This window comes from Ipomoea triloba, chromosome 3 (genome assembly GCF_003576645.1).
Source record: "Ipomoea triloba cultivar NCNSP0323 chromosome 3, ASM357664v1".
NCBI lineage: Eukaryota > Viridiplantae > Streptophyta > Magnoliopsida > Solanales > Convolvulaceae > Ipomoea > Ipomoea triloba.
This window is the reverse complement of record NC_044918.1, coordinates 9,391,554-9,408,509: the sequence shown is the minus strand read 5'-3', so window position 1 is coordinate 9,408,509 and position 16,956 is coordinate 9,391,554. Positions and strand designations below refer to the sequence as shown.

General features: G+C 36.1%; 1 protein-coding gene and 2 non-coding genes across 3 annotated transcripts; all 3 read left to right on the top strand.

Annotated features, from left to right (window-relative positions):
- Window positions 1-81: 81 nt before the first annotated feature.
- On the top strand, window positions 82-162 carry TRNAL-AAG. The gene has a single exon. It is a non-coding gene; the product is annotated as a tRNA-Leu (tRNA).
- A 10,960-nt stretch (window positions 163-11,122) lies between these two features.
- LOC116012061 lies at window positions 11,123-16,592 on the top strand. Its single transcript, XM_031251530.1, has 10 exons — window positions 11,123-11,428; window positions 12,881-12,976; window positions 13,087-13,161; window positions 13,526-13,594; window positions 13,699-13,775; window positions 13,916-14,004; window positions 14,370-14,499; window positions 15,659-15,749; window positions 15,841-15,906; window positions 16,188-16,592. The coding sequence occupies exons 1-10, from the start codon at window positions 11,249-11,251 to the stop codon at window positions 16,305-16,307; spliced, it is 993 nt and encodes a 330-aa protein (XP_031107390.1). The 5' UTR covers window positions 11,123-11,248; the 3' UTR covers window positions 16,308-16,592.
- Window positions 11,884-12,000, top strand: LOC116014539. The gene has a single exon (XR_004097409.1). It is a non-coding gene; the product is annotated as a U5 spliceosomal RNA (small nuclear RNA).
- Window positions 16,593-16,956: the final 364 nt, after the last annotated feature.

Genomic DNA, 16,956 nt, shown 5'->3' with positions numbered 1-16,956 from the left:
GTTGTGTTTGTCAAACACCTCAATGATTCATGCTTTCTTAAATGTTATGAAATAAGATTATATAAAATTAATTAGCAATGAGTTGAGATGGCCGAGTTGGTCTAAGGCGCCAGATTAAGGTTCTGGTCCGAAAGGGCGTGGGTTCAAATCCCACTCTCAACAATGTTTTTGTTTTCAGCCCTAAGTACTATTACGGAGTAATATTTTATTACAATATGATATGATTTTTAAAACCTTTTTTCCCCATAATACAATACAAGTATACAACTAATCTTACTACAATTTTCACCCCGTAATTTTTTAAATTAAAAATGTAAATCTATTTTTGCCCTAAAATTAATATATATTATAATTTTTCCACCCCTTATTTTTTAAATTCAAAATGTAATCTATAATATAATTTTTCTCTAAAATTGTAGTTCATTAATAATAAATCACTATACTGCAAATCAAATTTCATTCTTCTACTCTATTAATAAGAAAATGGATTTGACATACTCCGTATTTATATATTAATTATAATTTAATTTAAATAAACTTGCTACTATATAAATGTGTTGGTATTTTAGTATATAAAATTACATATTTTATGTATTTAACTTAATATATTGCTTGTAATACTCCATATTTAATAACTACTCCGTATAAACATTTGATATAAATATAAAATTATATGATAATCTATTATTATTAATGATGACAAAACAAGTACAATGCACAATAATATATGTTTCAACAAAACTAATATTTGATTATAAAACTCTAATATATCTTAAAATATAAAGAGTTTTTTCCCAAAATGGTCCCTCGACTATTGCTCATTCTCAATTTTGCATTTCGACTTTCAATTGCACCTAATGTGGTCCCTTGACTTTCAAAAACTCATCCAATTTGGTCCTCCGTTACATATTCCGTCAAATCAGTGTTAAAATGGAGGGCATTTTCGTCCATTTACCTATTGTTAGCCTAATAAACATTGAGAAATAGTTGAGGGACCGTTTTGAGAATAGTCAAGGGACCATTTTGGGAAAACTATTTTATTTATTTCATTTTTGTTTATTTTCATTTTTAGACTCTATAAAATTAGAATTTCTATACATTTTTTTTCTTACAAATATAAATACTTAAAATCGTGCAATCCATCCTAAAAATTTTTAACTTTTTTTACAAACTTTTTCCATCTATCTAAATATACAAACTATTCCTATGCAGATTTACAATAAGTTTCGTAAATTTTATAAATACTCATTTTTTAAGCACCGATTAAAATAATTCCTAGTCACATCCTTAATACTAAATATATTACTTTGGATTTTTTATAAACAAGATATAATATTATTAAACTCAAATAATTAAAAATAATGTGCGCACATCACAAAAGATTTTATGATTGACTTAAAAATTAACTATAAATTTTATTGTTGAATACAAATTGACAATTATTAAACATTATTTTTAATAATTATTGTGTCCCGTGTAATATACTAAAATTATTAGGTAGGATTTTTATAATTAAGGTATAATTTAATTAAATCAAAATTTTTAAAAATAATGTGTCCACATTACAAAATAAATTATACTTGCCTTTATAATTAATAATTAATAAAAAAAATAAGAAGAGGAAAACATATAAAAGATGCCATACAATATCTTAAATAATGTAAAATAATATAAAATTTAATAATTACTTCGAAATCAAATACAGAAAATATTGCAGGAAACATTGACGAGATTTTACTTTCGGCTCACCTAAGAAGTTTACTAGAAAAATTTACCTTTCGGTCCAATATTTTCCCTACATTTTACACTCTTTGGGTGTCTACGCTTGAAAAAAAATATTATTTTCAATGGTAAAAGTAATATTTAATGTGATACATAGTGATTGATTGTCTATGAACATAAAAAATTAAAAACAAAAAAGTATATGAGTATTTATGAAATTTACGGAACTTATTGTAAAACTTCATAGGAACAGTTTGTATATTTAGAGGGGAAAAGTCTGTAAAGAAAGTTAAAAATTTTGAAGTTGGATTGCGCGATTTTAACTATTTATATTTGTAAGAAAAAATGTATAGAAATTCTATTTTTATAGAGTGTAAAAAATGAAAATAAACAAAAATGAAATAAATAAAATAATTTTTCCCAAAATGGTCTCCTGACTATCCTCAAAACGGTCCCTCAACTATTTCTCAATGTTTATTAGGCTAACAATAAGTAAATGGACGAAAATACCCTCCATTTTAACACTGATTTGACGGAATATGTAACGGAGGACCAAATTGGGTGAGTTTTTGAAAGTCGAGGGACCACATTAGGTGCAATTGAAAGTCGAAATGTAAAATTGAGAATGAGCAATAGTCGAGGGACCATTTTGGGAAAAAACTCAAATATAAATTAAAATTAGATTATATATGAATAATATTATTTTAACCGTGTTAGATTAATATGCAAAACTACACCATAACATTAAAAAATAAGAAAAAGTGTCAAATTGGCCCCATAAGTCAGGTGAATAGTGCAATTAGGTCCCCTAATTGAAAAAAGCTCCATTCAAGCCCCTTAAATCGGTAAAAAAGTGCAATTGAGTCCTAAATGACTTGTTTATCAGGTCAAATTTAGTTAGGGGAGCTAATTTCAGTATTCACCCAACTTAGGGGTCAATTTAAAACTTTTTCATTTTTTATTTTATTTTTCAAAACATTTATTTTTTATTTATTAAAGATATTATTTATTATAAATAAAAAATAAAAAATATTAAAAAACAACCACTGGCCATTTAATAATTTGGTCCTACTGTCAAATTAATTTGTAGAAACTTTTCGTCCCTAAGTTATCATTGATGTTGCACTCTTTGTCCCTTTATTAATAAGACACTAGGGACGAAATTTACAATTTTAGTATAATTCAGGGACGAAAAGTGAACATGACCAACACTCAGGGACGAATTCTATGTTGGCGTTGCACTTTTCGTTCTTTCATGCTCACTTTTCGTCCCTGAGTTATACTAAAATTGTAAATTTCGCCCATAATGTTTTATTAGTAAATAGACAAAAAATGCAACGTCAATGATAACTTAGGGGCGAAAAGTGAGTATGACCAACACTTAGTGACGAATTCTACAATTACCCTATAACTTAGGACGAAAAATGTAATTTTTCCTTTTTTGTTTTTGTTTTATTTTTTAACTATTTAAAATAATTATTTTTAAATTATTTAAAATAATTTTACAAAACTTTTTAATAATATAAAAATAATTATTTAAATCATTTAAAAAAAAACAAAACAAAACAAAACAAAAGTCGGAGTTCCCAGCTGGGACTGCCGACTTTTGTTTTTTTTTTTTTTTAAATATTAAAAAATTATTAAAATTATATATAAAATACAAATTAAGTTGATAGTAGGACCAAATGTGATACAAATTACAAAGTTTTGCACCTATCAGTCAAAGGAGTAGTAACCTGTTAAACAAGTCATTTAGGACTCAATTGCACTTCTTTAACGGTTTAGGGGGCTTGATTGGAACTTTTTTTAGTTAGGAGACCTAATTGCACTATCCACCAGATTTAGGGGACCAATTTGAAACTTTTCCCAATATACATAAAATATTAATTTTAAAAAAAATTAGATAGGGAATGGTCACAGAGTCGTCCTTCGAGTCTTAAGTCGTGCATTCGACTATAAAGTCGGCCAATATTTGGACTTTGATAGCGGGGCGGAGAGTGGCTGGTATTCGATTCCATATTGGGTGAGCTCGACGGCCCACTTGACTAGCCGACCGGAAGAAGTTGGGTTTCTGAGCACTCTAGCCAATGGTTGATTTGTCAATACTCGAATAAGGTGAGCTTGAAAATAGGGGACCAGCTTTCTGGCCGTATGACCAACGCATAGACCACTTCTTCAAGTGGCGAGTAACGAACTTCGGCAGCTTTCAAAGCCTTGCTCACATAGTATATTAGATGCTGAACTTTATCTTCCTCTCGGACAAGTACCGAGCTAACAGCCTGTTGAGAGGCGACCAAATAAAGAAACAATATCTCGCCCTCCACTGGTTTGGACAATAGTGGAGGGGAAAGTAGATATGTCGTAAGACCCCTGAACGCGGTCTGACACTCCTCCGACCAAACAAATCCTTCCCTTGCCTTCAAAACATCAAAGCAAGGAACGGTCGGCCGATTTGGATAGGAATCGGCTCAGTGCTGCCAACCAACCCGTAAGACGCTGCAACTCTTTGATGGTCTTAGGTGGCTGCAAATCAAGTATGGTCATAACCTTTTCAGGGTTTGGCTCAATCCCTCGCCGAGTTACCATGTAACCCAAGAACTTTCCTCCTTGCACTGCAAAAACACACTTCTTGGCATTCAATCTCAGGTTGTGCTCTTCTATGACTCGGAAGCTGGCGGCAATGTCGTCTGCATGACTTTCTTCTTTAAGGCTCTTCACCAGCATATATCAACATAAGCAGCCATGGACCTACCCAATAAGTCTTTGAATAACTGAGACACCATTCTGGTATAGGTCGCACCAGAATTCTTTAGGCCAAAGGGCATGACTCGGTAGCAGTATATCCCGTCCGAAGTCAGAAAGGCGATTTTTCTTCATTAGGCGCATGCATGAAAATTTGGTGGTAACTCCTGAAGGCATCCATGAAACTCAGTAAGGCACATCTGGTTGTCTCATCCACCATCTGATCGATCCTCGGAAGTGGAAATGAATCCTTAGGGCAGGCTTTGTTTAGGTCAGTGTAATCAACACACATCCTCCATGCAGGCGGCTTTGGGACCAATACCACATTATCCAACCATTTAGGGTACTTAACTTCCCGGATGTGCCCAGCGGCTAGTAATGCGTCAATTTCTTTCTTCACAAACTCCTGGCGATCCGTCGAGAGATGTCTTTTCTTTTAGACTACAAGTCAATAGGTCGGATCTACCGCTAATCGATGAGTGATTATAGATCGATCTACCCCCGGCATATCTTCAGGTCCCCAACCGGACGACCACAAACTCCATCTCCTCGGTTATGACATTTGGGAAAGTACCTAGCTCGACCAATAATTTTATATATCCATCCACATCGATTGAGTCTCCTGTCCAAGGGAGTCATAACCGGCCTAAGAACATCTCTATCCAGCCCCAATTTATTGAAAGTATTGAAATACAAAGCATTGACACTACTACCCATATCCACTAATACCCGCCTTACGACGGTACCGACTATATCCATAGCTATAACCAGGGCGTCTCGGTATGGACCAGCCCCTAAGGGTAGGTCTTCATCCATAAAAGTAATGGGCTCATGGCACGCCTTATTTATGCTGGCTTCAAGCCCATAAATAGCTCCAACGTATAGCTGTCGAGCCCAAGCTTTCCTTGATCCGGCTGAGTCACCTCCCTTGGGACTAGGGGTGAGCATCAGTTGGTTTCAGTCGATTTTTGGTTAATAATCGAAATAACCAAAATTTTAACCGAACCTTCATAACCGACCGAAAACCGACCGACCAACCTTCATAACCAATATAACCGAAATCGACGGTTTTCGATCGGTTAAATATAACCGAATTTTTTTAGTAAAATAGTTAAATTTATTTTATTTATTTGACTAATGTAAAAAATACTAAATTATTAAAGGTAAAAATAATATATTAATATTTATAATCAATTAAAATTAATGTCCTCAAGTACAATAGTAGTTTAGTGAGATATAAATGAACTATATTTATACATTACTAGTTTTTCACGCCATTGCGTGAATGAGATAATGGCCAATATTTATTTCTTTTGTTCATAAGGATGGTTTTTAGTCATATGTAAAGTCTCATTGGTCCATCCCTTGGTAACGTTTTGGTCACATATGTTGAATTTTTACTGTGATACAGACTTTATGTAGAGATGCAACATTCTGTAGTGTTTTCTTTCGAAAGTAAGGACATAACATAGCAAAAATTCTGGTCTCACATGCATAGAAAGAGTTTCCTAGGACGTACAAATGTTGAAATGTATGTAACATGTTTTGCTTAGTAAAATTGGATAGGTTAATCAGGCACCAATTACTAATTAGAATTCATCTTTCTAATTTTCCTAATGTGTGTATGCGGGTAGTTGTAACACAATTTGTGATCATCCACTCATCCATTAGAATTGATGTGATAGACTATGGACTTGCAAAATGTAAATGAGATGAGATTAGATATTTTTTTCTTTAGATTAATCTTCGGTTTTCGGTTTTTCTCTTGAAAAATCGATAACCGACCGAAAAATCGAAATAACTGAATTTTTTTACCTTAATAACCGAAATATTTGGGCGGTTCGGTTTTCAGTCATTGGTTTTTCGGTCGGTCAGATTTTTTTGCTCACCCCCCTACTTGGGACCTCCAACGATCATATTGATGATGTTCTTATGCTTCCAATTCGCTTCCTCGTTCCCGGAAGCAGGTTGTTTTCCTTTGTCACGGTTACCCTTCCCAGTCTGGCTCAGGTTTCTGCGCTGCCATGGTAGACCTTGACGAGGCTGGTTAGGAGGTGTCGGCGCACTCCTCTGGATAATAGCCTCAATTTCCCTCCTTAAGAAATCACACTCTTCAGTCGAATGAGTGGTCGAGCGATGTAGCGGACAATATTTGCCGGTTCCCGAACCTTGGCCTACGACTTCAGGCTTGTCGCTCGGTCTCTCCTTGGGTGGCGGAGGTAGAGGTTTATCTTCTTGGTATATAGTTTTCCCAACCTTAAGTTCTCCATGAAGAAGATTAGCATCGTGTTATCCTCTAAGTCATCGACTGCTTGAACCTCTTTATGTCATCTAGCCAGGAACGACCTAAGTGACTCGTTAGGGTCCTGCTTAATCCCCGATAGATACATGAAGTTCTTCTTAGGCCGCAGATTGGCGACATGATTGGTTAAGAAAAGCTCAACCAACTGCTCGAAACTGCTCACAGAATGCTCGGGAAACTTCATGCACCACCTTTGCGCTACGCCGATCAAAGTTGTTAGGAAGGCCTTACACATCAAAGGACCTTCAGCTCCATGGATCTGCATGATTGCATCCGAGCCTAGAAACTGATAAGATGCTCCCGGGGATCGCCCGTTCCATCATATGTCAGATTCTCGGGTAACTTGAATTTAGCTAGGGTCTTATAAGCCATGATCTCCCTAGAGAATGGACATGCCATTAGGAAAGACCAAGCATTCACCTGATCCTGTAGGTCCTGAACCTGCCGAGGTAACGTGACAACTTCATTCGGCCTCCGACCTCGACCATCCAGAGATTCTCCACTACTTTCATGGACTGAGTGCTCTTCGATTTGCCTTTGAACATCGTCATACCTTCGCTCACGCCTATTTCTAAGCTCATTGAGAGTGACTTCCCTTGGCACTTCATGTGCATTCAGATTTTCATCGCCCCGCACGTCCTGGTTTGCCAACCTATCCAAAATGGATTGACGCGGGCCTCTCGACCTTGCTCGACTTGGAGATCGGCGCGAAGCAGCCGACCTTTCTTGTTCTACCAGCCGAATGGTTCTTGCTTGATGAGCCACCAGGGGCGCACCCACTTCACGAATACGCAACTCTCGCTCGTACAGATATGCCATTCAGGAGAGCGCTTCAAGAATTCCCGGTCGCTCAGGGGCGACTAGTGGAAGAGGCAGAGACACCTCTCCAACTTGGACCCCATCAGTAGTAGGGTCCTCCACTCGCACTTGTTCGCTTTGAGCCTGAGAATTCTGGGGACTAAGATGCTGTCGCAAATCACCAGCACGGGGTCGGGATAACTGCTCTCGCAGGTCCCTTCCCTGAGAAACAGTTTGTCCCACAATACCATTCACTTGCACGGTTGTACCTGAGGTTGCGTCCTACCTTGACCTTGACCTTGACGACTCCTGGTAGTCACATTGCTATGTACTTTCAACCTTCTCAGTCAGTTAGAAACACACAACCTTTTGATCGATCCTCACAGATGGCGCTAATGTTGGTTTATCAACCATGGGTGGTCGAACGGCAGGCCAACACCACCGGAAAATCGAGTAAGTGTTTGAGAGTGAATTAGAGCAGTGTATTGGCCCTCTTGTATTATGAATTGCTTATGAGTACAGAGAATCGCTTATCCCTCTTTCAAGGCCTTACACCCTTATTTATACAAGCTAGGAGGGATTTCTCCCTTTGAAAACCCTAAACTACCATATTCAAGTTAGGAATTATTTCCTTATTACATTTAGACACTTGCCTAATCTAACTTGGTCTTCCTTCCATATCGTCCGCTTCCCACCGCCTGACTCTTTTAGGAAACTTTCATAACCGCTTTTCTCACACTGCCTTCTTTACCTCAGCCACAACCCCTAGGTTGGTTCGGGCCGACTCCTCTCCTTTAGCCTGTCTCTTCTTCCATGGTAATTAACTGTTTCAATAGCATTGTCCAATCACTTTGAGTCTAAGATCTTCAGCTGCCTTGTTACCTCTATAATAAATCCTCGATCGACCGACTTATCATCGACCGACCTTCGCTGTACCATCGTGCCTTCCTCTGAGACCTTCTCTCGGTATCTCTTTGGTCGTCCTTTTCATTTATACCGAGCTTCCAATACTGAGCCTTAGTTTATCCCCCATCACATATCATGTTTCTATTCCCTCTATATTAGGGTGGTCTTAACGCCTTCTTTTGTACTTAATTTTCATGTATTTTGTCTAGTCATCTGGTAGTCCCCTATATGGACCTTTGTTTCTCCTTTGATGAAATAACGTTCATCCATCTGAATATGAATTACGAGTCTAGGCTTTTCTTCTTGCTAAATATAGTCTTAATAGTCTTTTAGTGTTTTTTAATTTGTTTCTCACCATTAAAATGGTGAATCTTATATTTCCTTTTGGACCGGGATAAATCCCGTGTAGCTATAGCATTTGGGATAATAATATAATTTACCATTACCCAAAAAATAATTATAATAAATTTTTTTATTTTTCATTTGTTTTTTTTTTGAAAAAGTATTTTTTCATTAGTTATTTTCATAAAAGTATTTTAGTTTGTAATAAATTTATTAAAATTTTATTTACAAATTTAAAAAAAATTACCCCTGAAACACAAAGAGTCAGCAGTTGTCTCTGCTCGAACCCACTCCCATCATTTATGTGAGTGTAAACCAGGACACTGGATGCCACTAGACCACAAGGTCTTTGGCAAAACCAAACCATCACCCATATATATATAACACTAAAACTCTAATACATTCAGTATCTCCCCTTTCATATGAGCAACCAAGTTACCATAACCAAACTAGGAAAGGATTCCAACCAAGATATTCAAAAAGGACAATTTTTTCCTAAACATGATAATAAAGATATTTTGACAATAAGCACAACCAATACTCAAAACCCTAAGTCAATTAGATAGTGCAATTAGGTTCCCTAAGTGAAAAAAGCTCCATGCAAATTCCTTAAATCAGTAAAATTGTTCAATTAAGTCCAATTTTACTTATTTGGCAGGTACTTATTTAGCAAGTTAAATCTCTGTGGTGTTGACACGTGTCTTTTTATTTTATTTTTAAAACTATTATTATTTAAAAAAAAACTAGCAACGTACAACCGTAACATCCACCACGCTTACACCATTAGTTTCACCGGAAAACACCCACCACATCGTCGGCAACCACTGCCCTTGTCGCAACACAGCCAACCACCACCTCTCGCTGCCGCTGCTCGCCGAAGGAGAACTGAAGGTCGCCGCCACTGTTCACCGTTGGGAGAAGCTCGAGCTCGCAGAGTCGCAGGATCTGTTGCTGCACCGCGGGAGGAACTGGTGCCTCGTCAGATCTGTTGCTGCCAAGCTCTGCACTCAAGCGAAGAAGAGGAGGACGAAGGCTGCTACACCGAAGGTCGCCATCCACTATACCGCTGGAGTCCTTGCTGCTGGTGTTGTTCGTCGTCGAGGAAGGAAGAGGGCCCGCCGGATCTGCTGCTTCGTCGGAGAATCCAGTTCTGTCGGAGCTCGCTGCTGCAAGGAGGTCGCCACCAATCGTGGCTGCTGATCATCGCCACTGTTGCCGTCGACGGGAAGAAAAGAGGAGAGGCTGAGGGCGGAGAGAAGAGGGGGGGGGGTGAGATGGCTCGAGAGAGAGAGAGTGACATAGACCAAGGTTCAGGGTGGTGGTTGCTGCCATGAGAGAGAGACGTGTTGTCGTTTTTTATTAAATAATATTTTTAATTTTTAATAAATAAATAAATAAGTTTGTTTTAAAAATAAAATAAAAAGACACGTGTCAACACCATAGAGATTTAACCTGCTAAATAAGTAAAATTGGACTTCATTGAACAATTTTACCAGTTTAGGGGACCTGAATGAAGCTTTTTTCACTTAGGGGACCAAATTGCACTATCCAATTGACTTAGGGGGCTAATTTGGTACTTTTCCCAAATACTAATAGAGGGCTCTTACATATAAATTCTTTATATAGTTTGTTCTACATCACTTGTGAAACAAAAAATAGACTTAATTGACAAGAGCTATTTGGCTAGCTACTAAATTTTGGTTTAGCTGGTTCGAGCCATCAAACATATTTAGTTTAGGCTTATTGGGTTGATTTTTTTTTAAAATATTTTTTTAATATTAAACTACACATTTTTTGCCATAACACTAAATTTTTTTGGACTCATTGGGTAAGTCCATCGACTTTGCGCTAAAATTGGCATCCCTAAATAAAGATAATGTTATTAATCGTTATAACTATTATAAATTTAGATTTATAATTTTATTTTAATATAAATTATAATTATTATCATCTTTAAAATAATTAATATTTTATAAAAAATAACTTAGTAACAGATTTATGTTAATATTTTTAAAAAAGAAATCCAAATAAACTAATTTTATAATTTCCAGTCAAATAAAAGAAAATAACTTAGTTGCCAATAACCTTGCGATCTAGTGGCATGAAATAATTCTCTCAAATGAAAAGTCATGAGTTCGAATTTGAGTGGACTGGTATTGACTCTTTATGTTCCAGTAATGTTGAACAGATATAATAGAGTGAGGAGTACTAAAAGAAACAGAAAATAGTTTTTTGGCAAAAAATGGAATATATTCCATATATTTATTTCATAGTCTCATAGAAAATCAAAACATTATCGGCAAGAGTGTGAAGTTGAAGGGAGTCCTCCCGCCACGACATACCTTATTTATCAGCTTCATCTGCTGTCTTCAAAATCAAAAAAATTAAATCTTACTTGGAACAACAACGTAACAGGAAGAAGATACAGATCAGAAGATGCCCACAATCTCTCTTCTCAGTTCTCTCTCTTCTTTGGCCACCCAATATAACACACTGCAATTCATTCCAAGAACTCCAAATCCCAGAAAATGGCGGCTCACAATCACACTCTCAGCCGCCTCCTCCTCAGCAGCCCCTGGTGTTGATTTGACTCCCCTTCAATCTGCCCTTTCCAAGGTGCACCCTTTTTTGCCCATATCCCTTTTCCCTGCTTGCAATCTTCAATTCATTCTTTCATATTATTTACTGTACTCAATAAAAGAAACAACTAACTTTATTAAAATTTGGGAATTACTGGGCGTTCTTTGCTTTGTGTCATTAAAATGGAGCAGAGATTGAAATGCAGTTAGAGTTTAAATGAGGAATTAATTAGCTTAGCAGTCTGAGTCTGTGCTTGCTTCCATTCTCACAGCGTACATTCCACCCTACGAAAGTCAGTTGTTGGCCCTAATTTAGAGACCAAATAAACATAGCAAGAGTTAAAGCTTGAGTGTTGAGAGTTGATGACCTACATAAATTTCCATAGTGTTAAAAGATGGAAATTGTCCCACATCGAAACAGAAGCAAAGTGACGAGGGACTTGAGTTCCTATATCTATATGGTGGGCTGGGTAGCTTCTGACAATAGCATGCAGCCACGCTGTGAACACATAGCGAACTATTCTTTCGCCTTTTACTAAAGAATACCGTGTGTTCATTGCTCACAGTGGCATACACCAATTTTTGGAGGCTTTCTCTTTGAAGGAAGCCCAACTAATTCTAGTCTAATACTTTTTAACTAGCCTGCACTTCTTTTTAATTTTTTTTTTGAGTTAAATGGTATGTTGTTGGAAAAAAGGCCTTGTTTGGTAAAATTCAAAACGCTGTTTTGAGGGAAATTATTTTGCATATAATTAGCATCTAGCTAATGTTATCAAGTCAAACTTACTAATGCCTATAATCACCTAAAACTAGTCAAATTCACTAACCCATTTAGCAGCTATTTTGTAGGTAGCCTCTTTTGTTCTTACAAGAAAGGATGAAGTCCTCCCCCCATATAGAGTATTTAGTTTACATACTCTTTCTTGATGGCCTCTTTTGTTCTTACAAGAAAGGATGAAGTCCTCCCCCCATATAGAGTATTTAGTTTACATACTCTTTCTTGATGGTGTTTTGTATGTAGGTAGCCTCTTTTGTTCTTACAAGAAAGGTTGAAGTCCTCCCCCCATATAGAGTATTTAGTTTACATACTCTTTCTTGATGGTGTTTTGTAGGTAGCCTCTTTTGTTCTTACAAGAAAGGTTGAAGTCCTCCCCCCATATAGAGTATTTAGTTTACATACTCTTTCCTGATGGTGTGGTTTCATATTAGACTATTAGAGTTAATTTCATTTTTGGTACATTCCACTTTTAGTCTTTTGTGTTAAATCTATGACCAAAAAAGAAATTAGCACTTAGAGCTGAATAGACTGAAATGCTTTCATATTTAATGGTTTGCTACAAGAATACTACTTGTGGGATGTTTTAAAAAAAAGATTAAAAGTTGAATGTCACCTATAAATTTGGACTAAAAATGAATTTAACTCTTCATATTACTTCTTACTACATTCTGTGAAATTACTTCTCACATTCATCTATTTGTTTTTATGCAGAAAGATAGTCAAGCTGTCAAAGAGGCACTTGATCAATTGAGTGAAATTGGTTGGGCTAAAGTTTGGAGCTCTCAGCCATATGTTTCACGCCGTACGGTCGGTTCATGTACATAAAAACAAAAAATGTAGTTTGTTCCTTGGACTGTTTTTATCAGGTTACTTTTTGATAGACTAACATCAAAGTAATCTTAAAATTTCTGTTGCAGACATCTGTTCGAGAACTGACATCCCTTGGAATTAAAAATGCAGAGAATCTTGGGATCCCTAGCGTTAGAAATGATGTAAGTTAAGTTGTAATGAAACTTTTTATTCTTATTTCAGGCATGTTGCAGGCCGGATATTTGGATTATTGGTTCTTTTTCTAAGTCTTCAAAAATAATAATAATGATATATATATATATATATATATATTGTTATAAAAAAAGATGGAGACTTTTCTCTTGTGGCTCTTTAAAGTTTTTGGTGAATGTTTATTGGGGAATATTTGGTACAAGAGACAAGTTGAAGGAGTGATAGGAAAAATACTTAGCATTTTGAATAAAGTTTGATATTTTTTACGGTATTTATGTGGCAATCTCTCTTTCTTTTCTCAGTTTCAATTGGTTTGGACTATGTTCATGAGATTGATTTCCTTCAGTGATGCAGGCAGCATTTCTCTTCACAGTGGTAGGAACAACAGGCTTTTTAGGTGTTCTTGCTGGTCAACTTCCTGGGGTAACTTATTGTACTAGCTAGCCTCTTTTTATTTTATTTTATTTTTTCTCGTCAGAAAAGCAAATAAATAAACAAAATTAAAAGAAGTTTTATTGTGCTTCCAGGATTGGGGATTTTTTGTTCCATATTTGATAGGGAGCATTTCCCTGATAGTTTTGGCTGTGGGAAGCATCTCCCCTGGGTAAGTGAAGAGTAAAATATAGTTACCATATTTTGATTGTAGCAGCAGGAATCTTGAATTTCTTCCTTGGATATTGGTTGAAGAAGATTTTCCAGTTGTGGGTATAATAAGCACTACTCTTTCTTTTATTCATGGTGTAGGCTTCTCCAGGCTGCTATTGATGGATTTTCTTCATTTTTTCCCGACTACCAGGAGAGGATTGCTAATCATGAAGCAGCTCACTTCTTAGGTATATTATATATCCACCTTGAATTTGGCTAATTTTGATGTTGGGCTTTGGCTTGGTTGGCCAGACGTGGCACTGTGGCTTACCATGGATTGGACGAATGTAGTTAAATGATTAATATCTACCTACTTATTACCAATTGATTTTAAGAAGGACATGACAACCGGATAACCAAAGAACTCCATGACCTACTAGGAAATAAGCATAGTGCAGCGCTGAGATTTAACATATACATACACCTTGAATTTGGCTAATTTTAATGTATGTAAAATTAGTACTATTTATTCCCATCTCAGCATTTAATCTTTCTCTTTTGATCTTGCCACTGAAAACCAACGAGTTGACAAACAATGGAAATTGAATTTCAGTTGCCTACTTACTTGGCCTTCCCATCCTTGACTACTCACTTGATATTGGGAAAGAGCATGTCAATCTCATCGACGAGAAGCTAGAAAAGCTGATATATAGCGGCCAACTTGATGCAAAGGAATTAGACAGGTGCCAAACTCGAGGCTATGGCTATTACAATATCTATTTCATTTTGAAAATATTTCGTTTTCTTTGGTAATTTATGGTCTGGAGACCTCCCTCTTTTCAGCCTTCTTTCCATAGTACTTTTCAGGCAGTAGTGAAGAATATTCATGAATACAACAGGTGGATGAATAGCAGAATAGGTATATATGGATAGTGCATGTTTGAGAACAGAACAGGAATAACATGAAAATAAGGGTAATATTTTCTGTGAAAAACTGAAACTTATTGGAAACAGAAATTTCAGTTGCTGGACAAAAATGTCACCTTAAGAAGGGAATTATTATTGTATAAATGCATTAGCCCGTGGACTTTCATAGCACCGTGAAGGTTGGGTGGACATTTGTTTTTTTAAAGATATGCTTGCCATTTTCCAATCTCTCATTCGTTGTTGTTAAGGCATCGCCTAGGCAACGCTTAGGCGTCTGGTCGGTGGAGATGGGTCGCCTAACGAGCTTGCCTCGCCTTAAAAAAAATCCCTACTAATATGTAGCTGAGAGTTTGAGATGCTGACTCCCCCTCTCCCAGCCTAGCATTAGTGGTTGTTTACTTTGTTTTATGACAGGTTATGGCTGAGAATGAAAATAACCCTAATTATGATCCATCAACGGATCCTAAAAGAAAGGCTAGCTAAATCTAAAGACCCATATTGAAAATGCTAAATTATATGTGTATGTATATAGGATCATATGAGAACATTTACTTAGGTGAGAACGTGCAAACAAGCATAAGTGAAAAGAATAAGTGCACATAATCTATACTGTACAAATGTACACAATTTACTCCCAGGCATGCTTGGATGACGGTGATGACCCTGGAGTAGATTGTGTGCATTCATGCTTGTTTTTACGTTCTCATCTAAGGCAGTGTTCTCATTTGAACACAAGTATATATATACACACATACATACTCATTGCCTAGTCAGTCGGTGGCACCTCGTCTTGAAAGTCTGTCTTAACAACAATCTCTCATTTATCTGCCATTTTTTTTGTTGCTCCTGCATTAAGTAATTTTCTTAAAGGAGGATCATCTTTGTCGATATGTTCACTAAAATAGCATAAATTCCAATCTCTTCACAGAGCCATAAGATGTAACATTGAGTGAGAATATTAATGTCAATTCTCAGGTTAGCAGTGGTAGCAATGGCGGGATTGGCAGCAGAAGGTCTAAAGTACGATAAAGTTGTAGGTCAATCAGCAGATCTCTTCACTCTTCAGGTTCGTGAATTCCATTACTTATAGCCATTTCTCCATGTTTTCTCTGTAACTAATTACCATTAGACCCGTTGTCTGTCTATATGTCTCACAGAGATTCATAAACCGGAGCAAGCCAACACTTAGCAAAGATCAGCAGCAAAACCTGACTAGATGGGCAGTAAGTTTCCATGTCGAGATCTCATCATTGATGCTTTCATTCATGTGTGGCTTTGCTGCATTTATAAATCGATTGACATATATCTTGACTGTTTTTGAATCTGTTAAGAGTCTCAAATTGTAAATATAAGAGAGAACATATAGGTTTTTATAAGGCCATGCGTTAGACTAGTTAATTGATTGAATTCAGTCTTTTAGTGTTATTTGGCCCATGTGCATTATAGCTCAATTGAGTGGCCTTGACGAGGACACGACTCATTTGGGGAACGTTATATGTCGCAGGTTCTGTTTGCTGGTTCCCTACTTAAGAACAACAAAGGGCTTTATGAAGCCCTGATTGGAGCCATGTCCAAGAAGGCTTCAGTAATAGAATGCATTGAAGCAATTGAGAAGGCTGCATGAATTTTTCATCTTCAAACATGAGCAATCCATTAGATCAGAAACTTACTGGGAAAAACAAGCATATGAAGTTAATAGCTCTGTTTTTGTTGGCATTGGTAGTCATTATTAGTAAGTTCTACTTTCTATTAGAATATAAGTTGTAAGATATTGTGGTCACGATTATTTTAGTTCTCTAATTTTCCATTTTTCTATTCTTGCTGCTTTTGAAATGTATAAGTAAATGAATTATTTATTTTTCTTCAATTTCTTTAAAAAAAGTAGAGAATTTCACTGATTATAAACGTATATTATATGTTCGGGAACTTTTATGTATAGAATATTATTTGTATATGCTCCTTAATATATTGAATTATTTAATGACACATGTTTCTTTAAGGAATAAGGACCATTTCTTACACTTTTTTTTAATATTGATTTTTTATTCTTTTTTTTTTATGGGTTCACATTAAAGTTTGAAAAATGACAAAATTTTAAATAAAAATTGAAAAAAATTACACAGTATATACTGCACCTGAATGTATTGGGACAAAAGAAAAGAGGGTTACAATAATAAAAAAAAAATACTTGCACCACATTGACAATGACAGCTTGATCTCTAAGTGGAATGCGATTCTATAATCTATAATAACAAGAGCATTATAACTCAGCT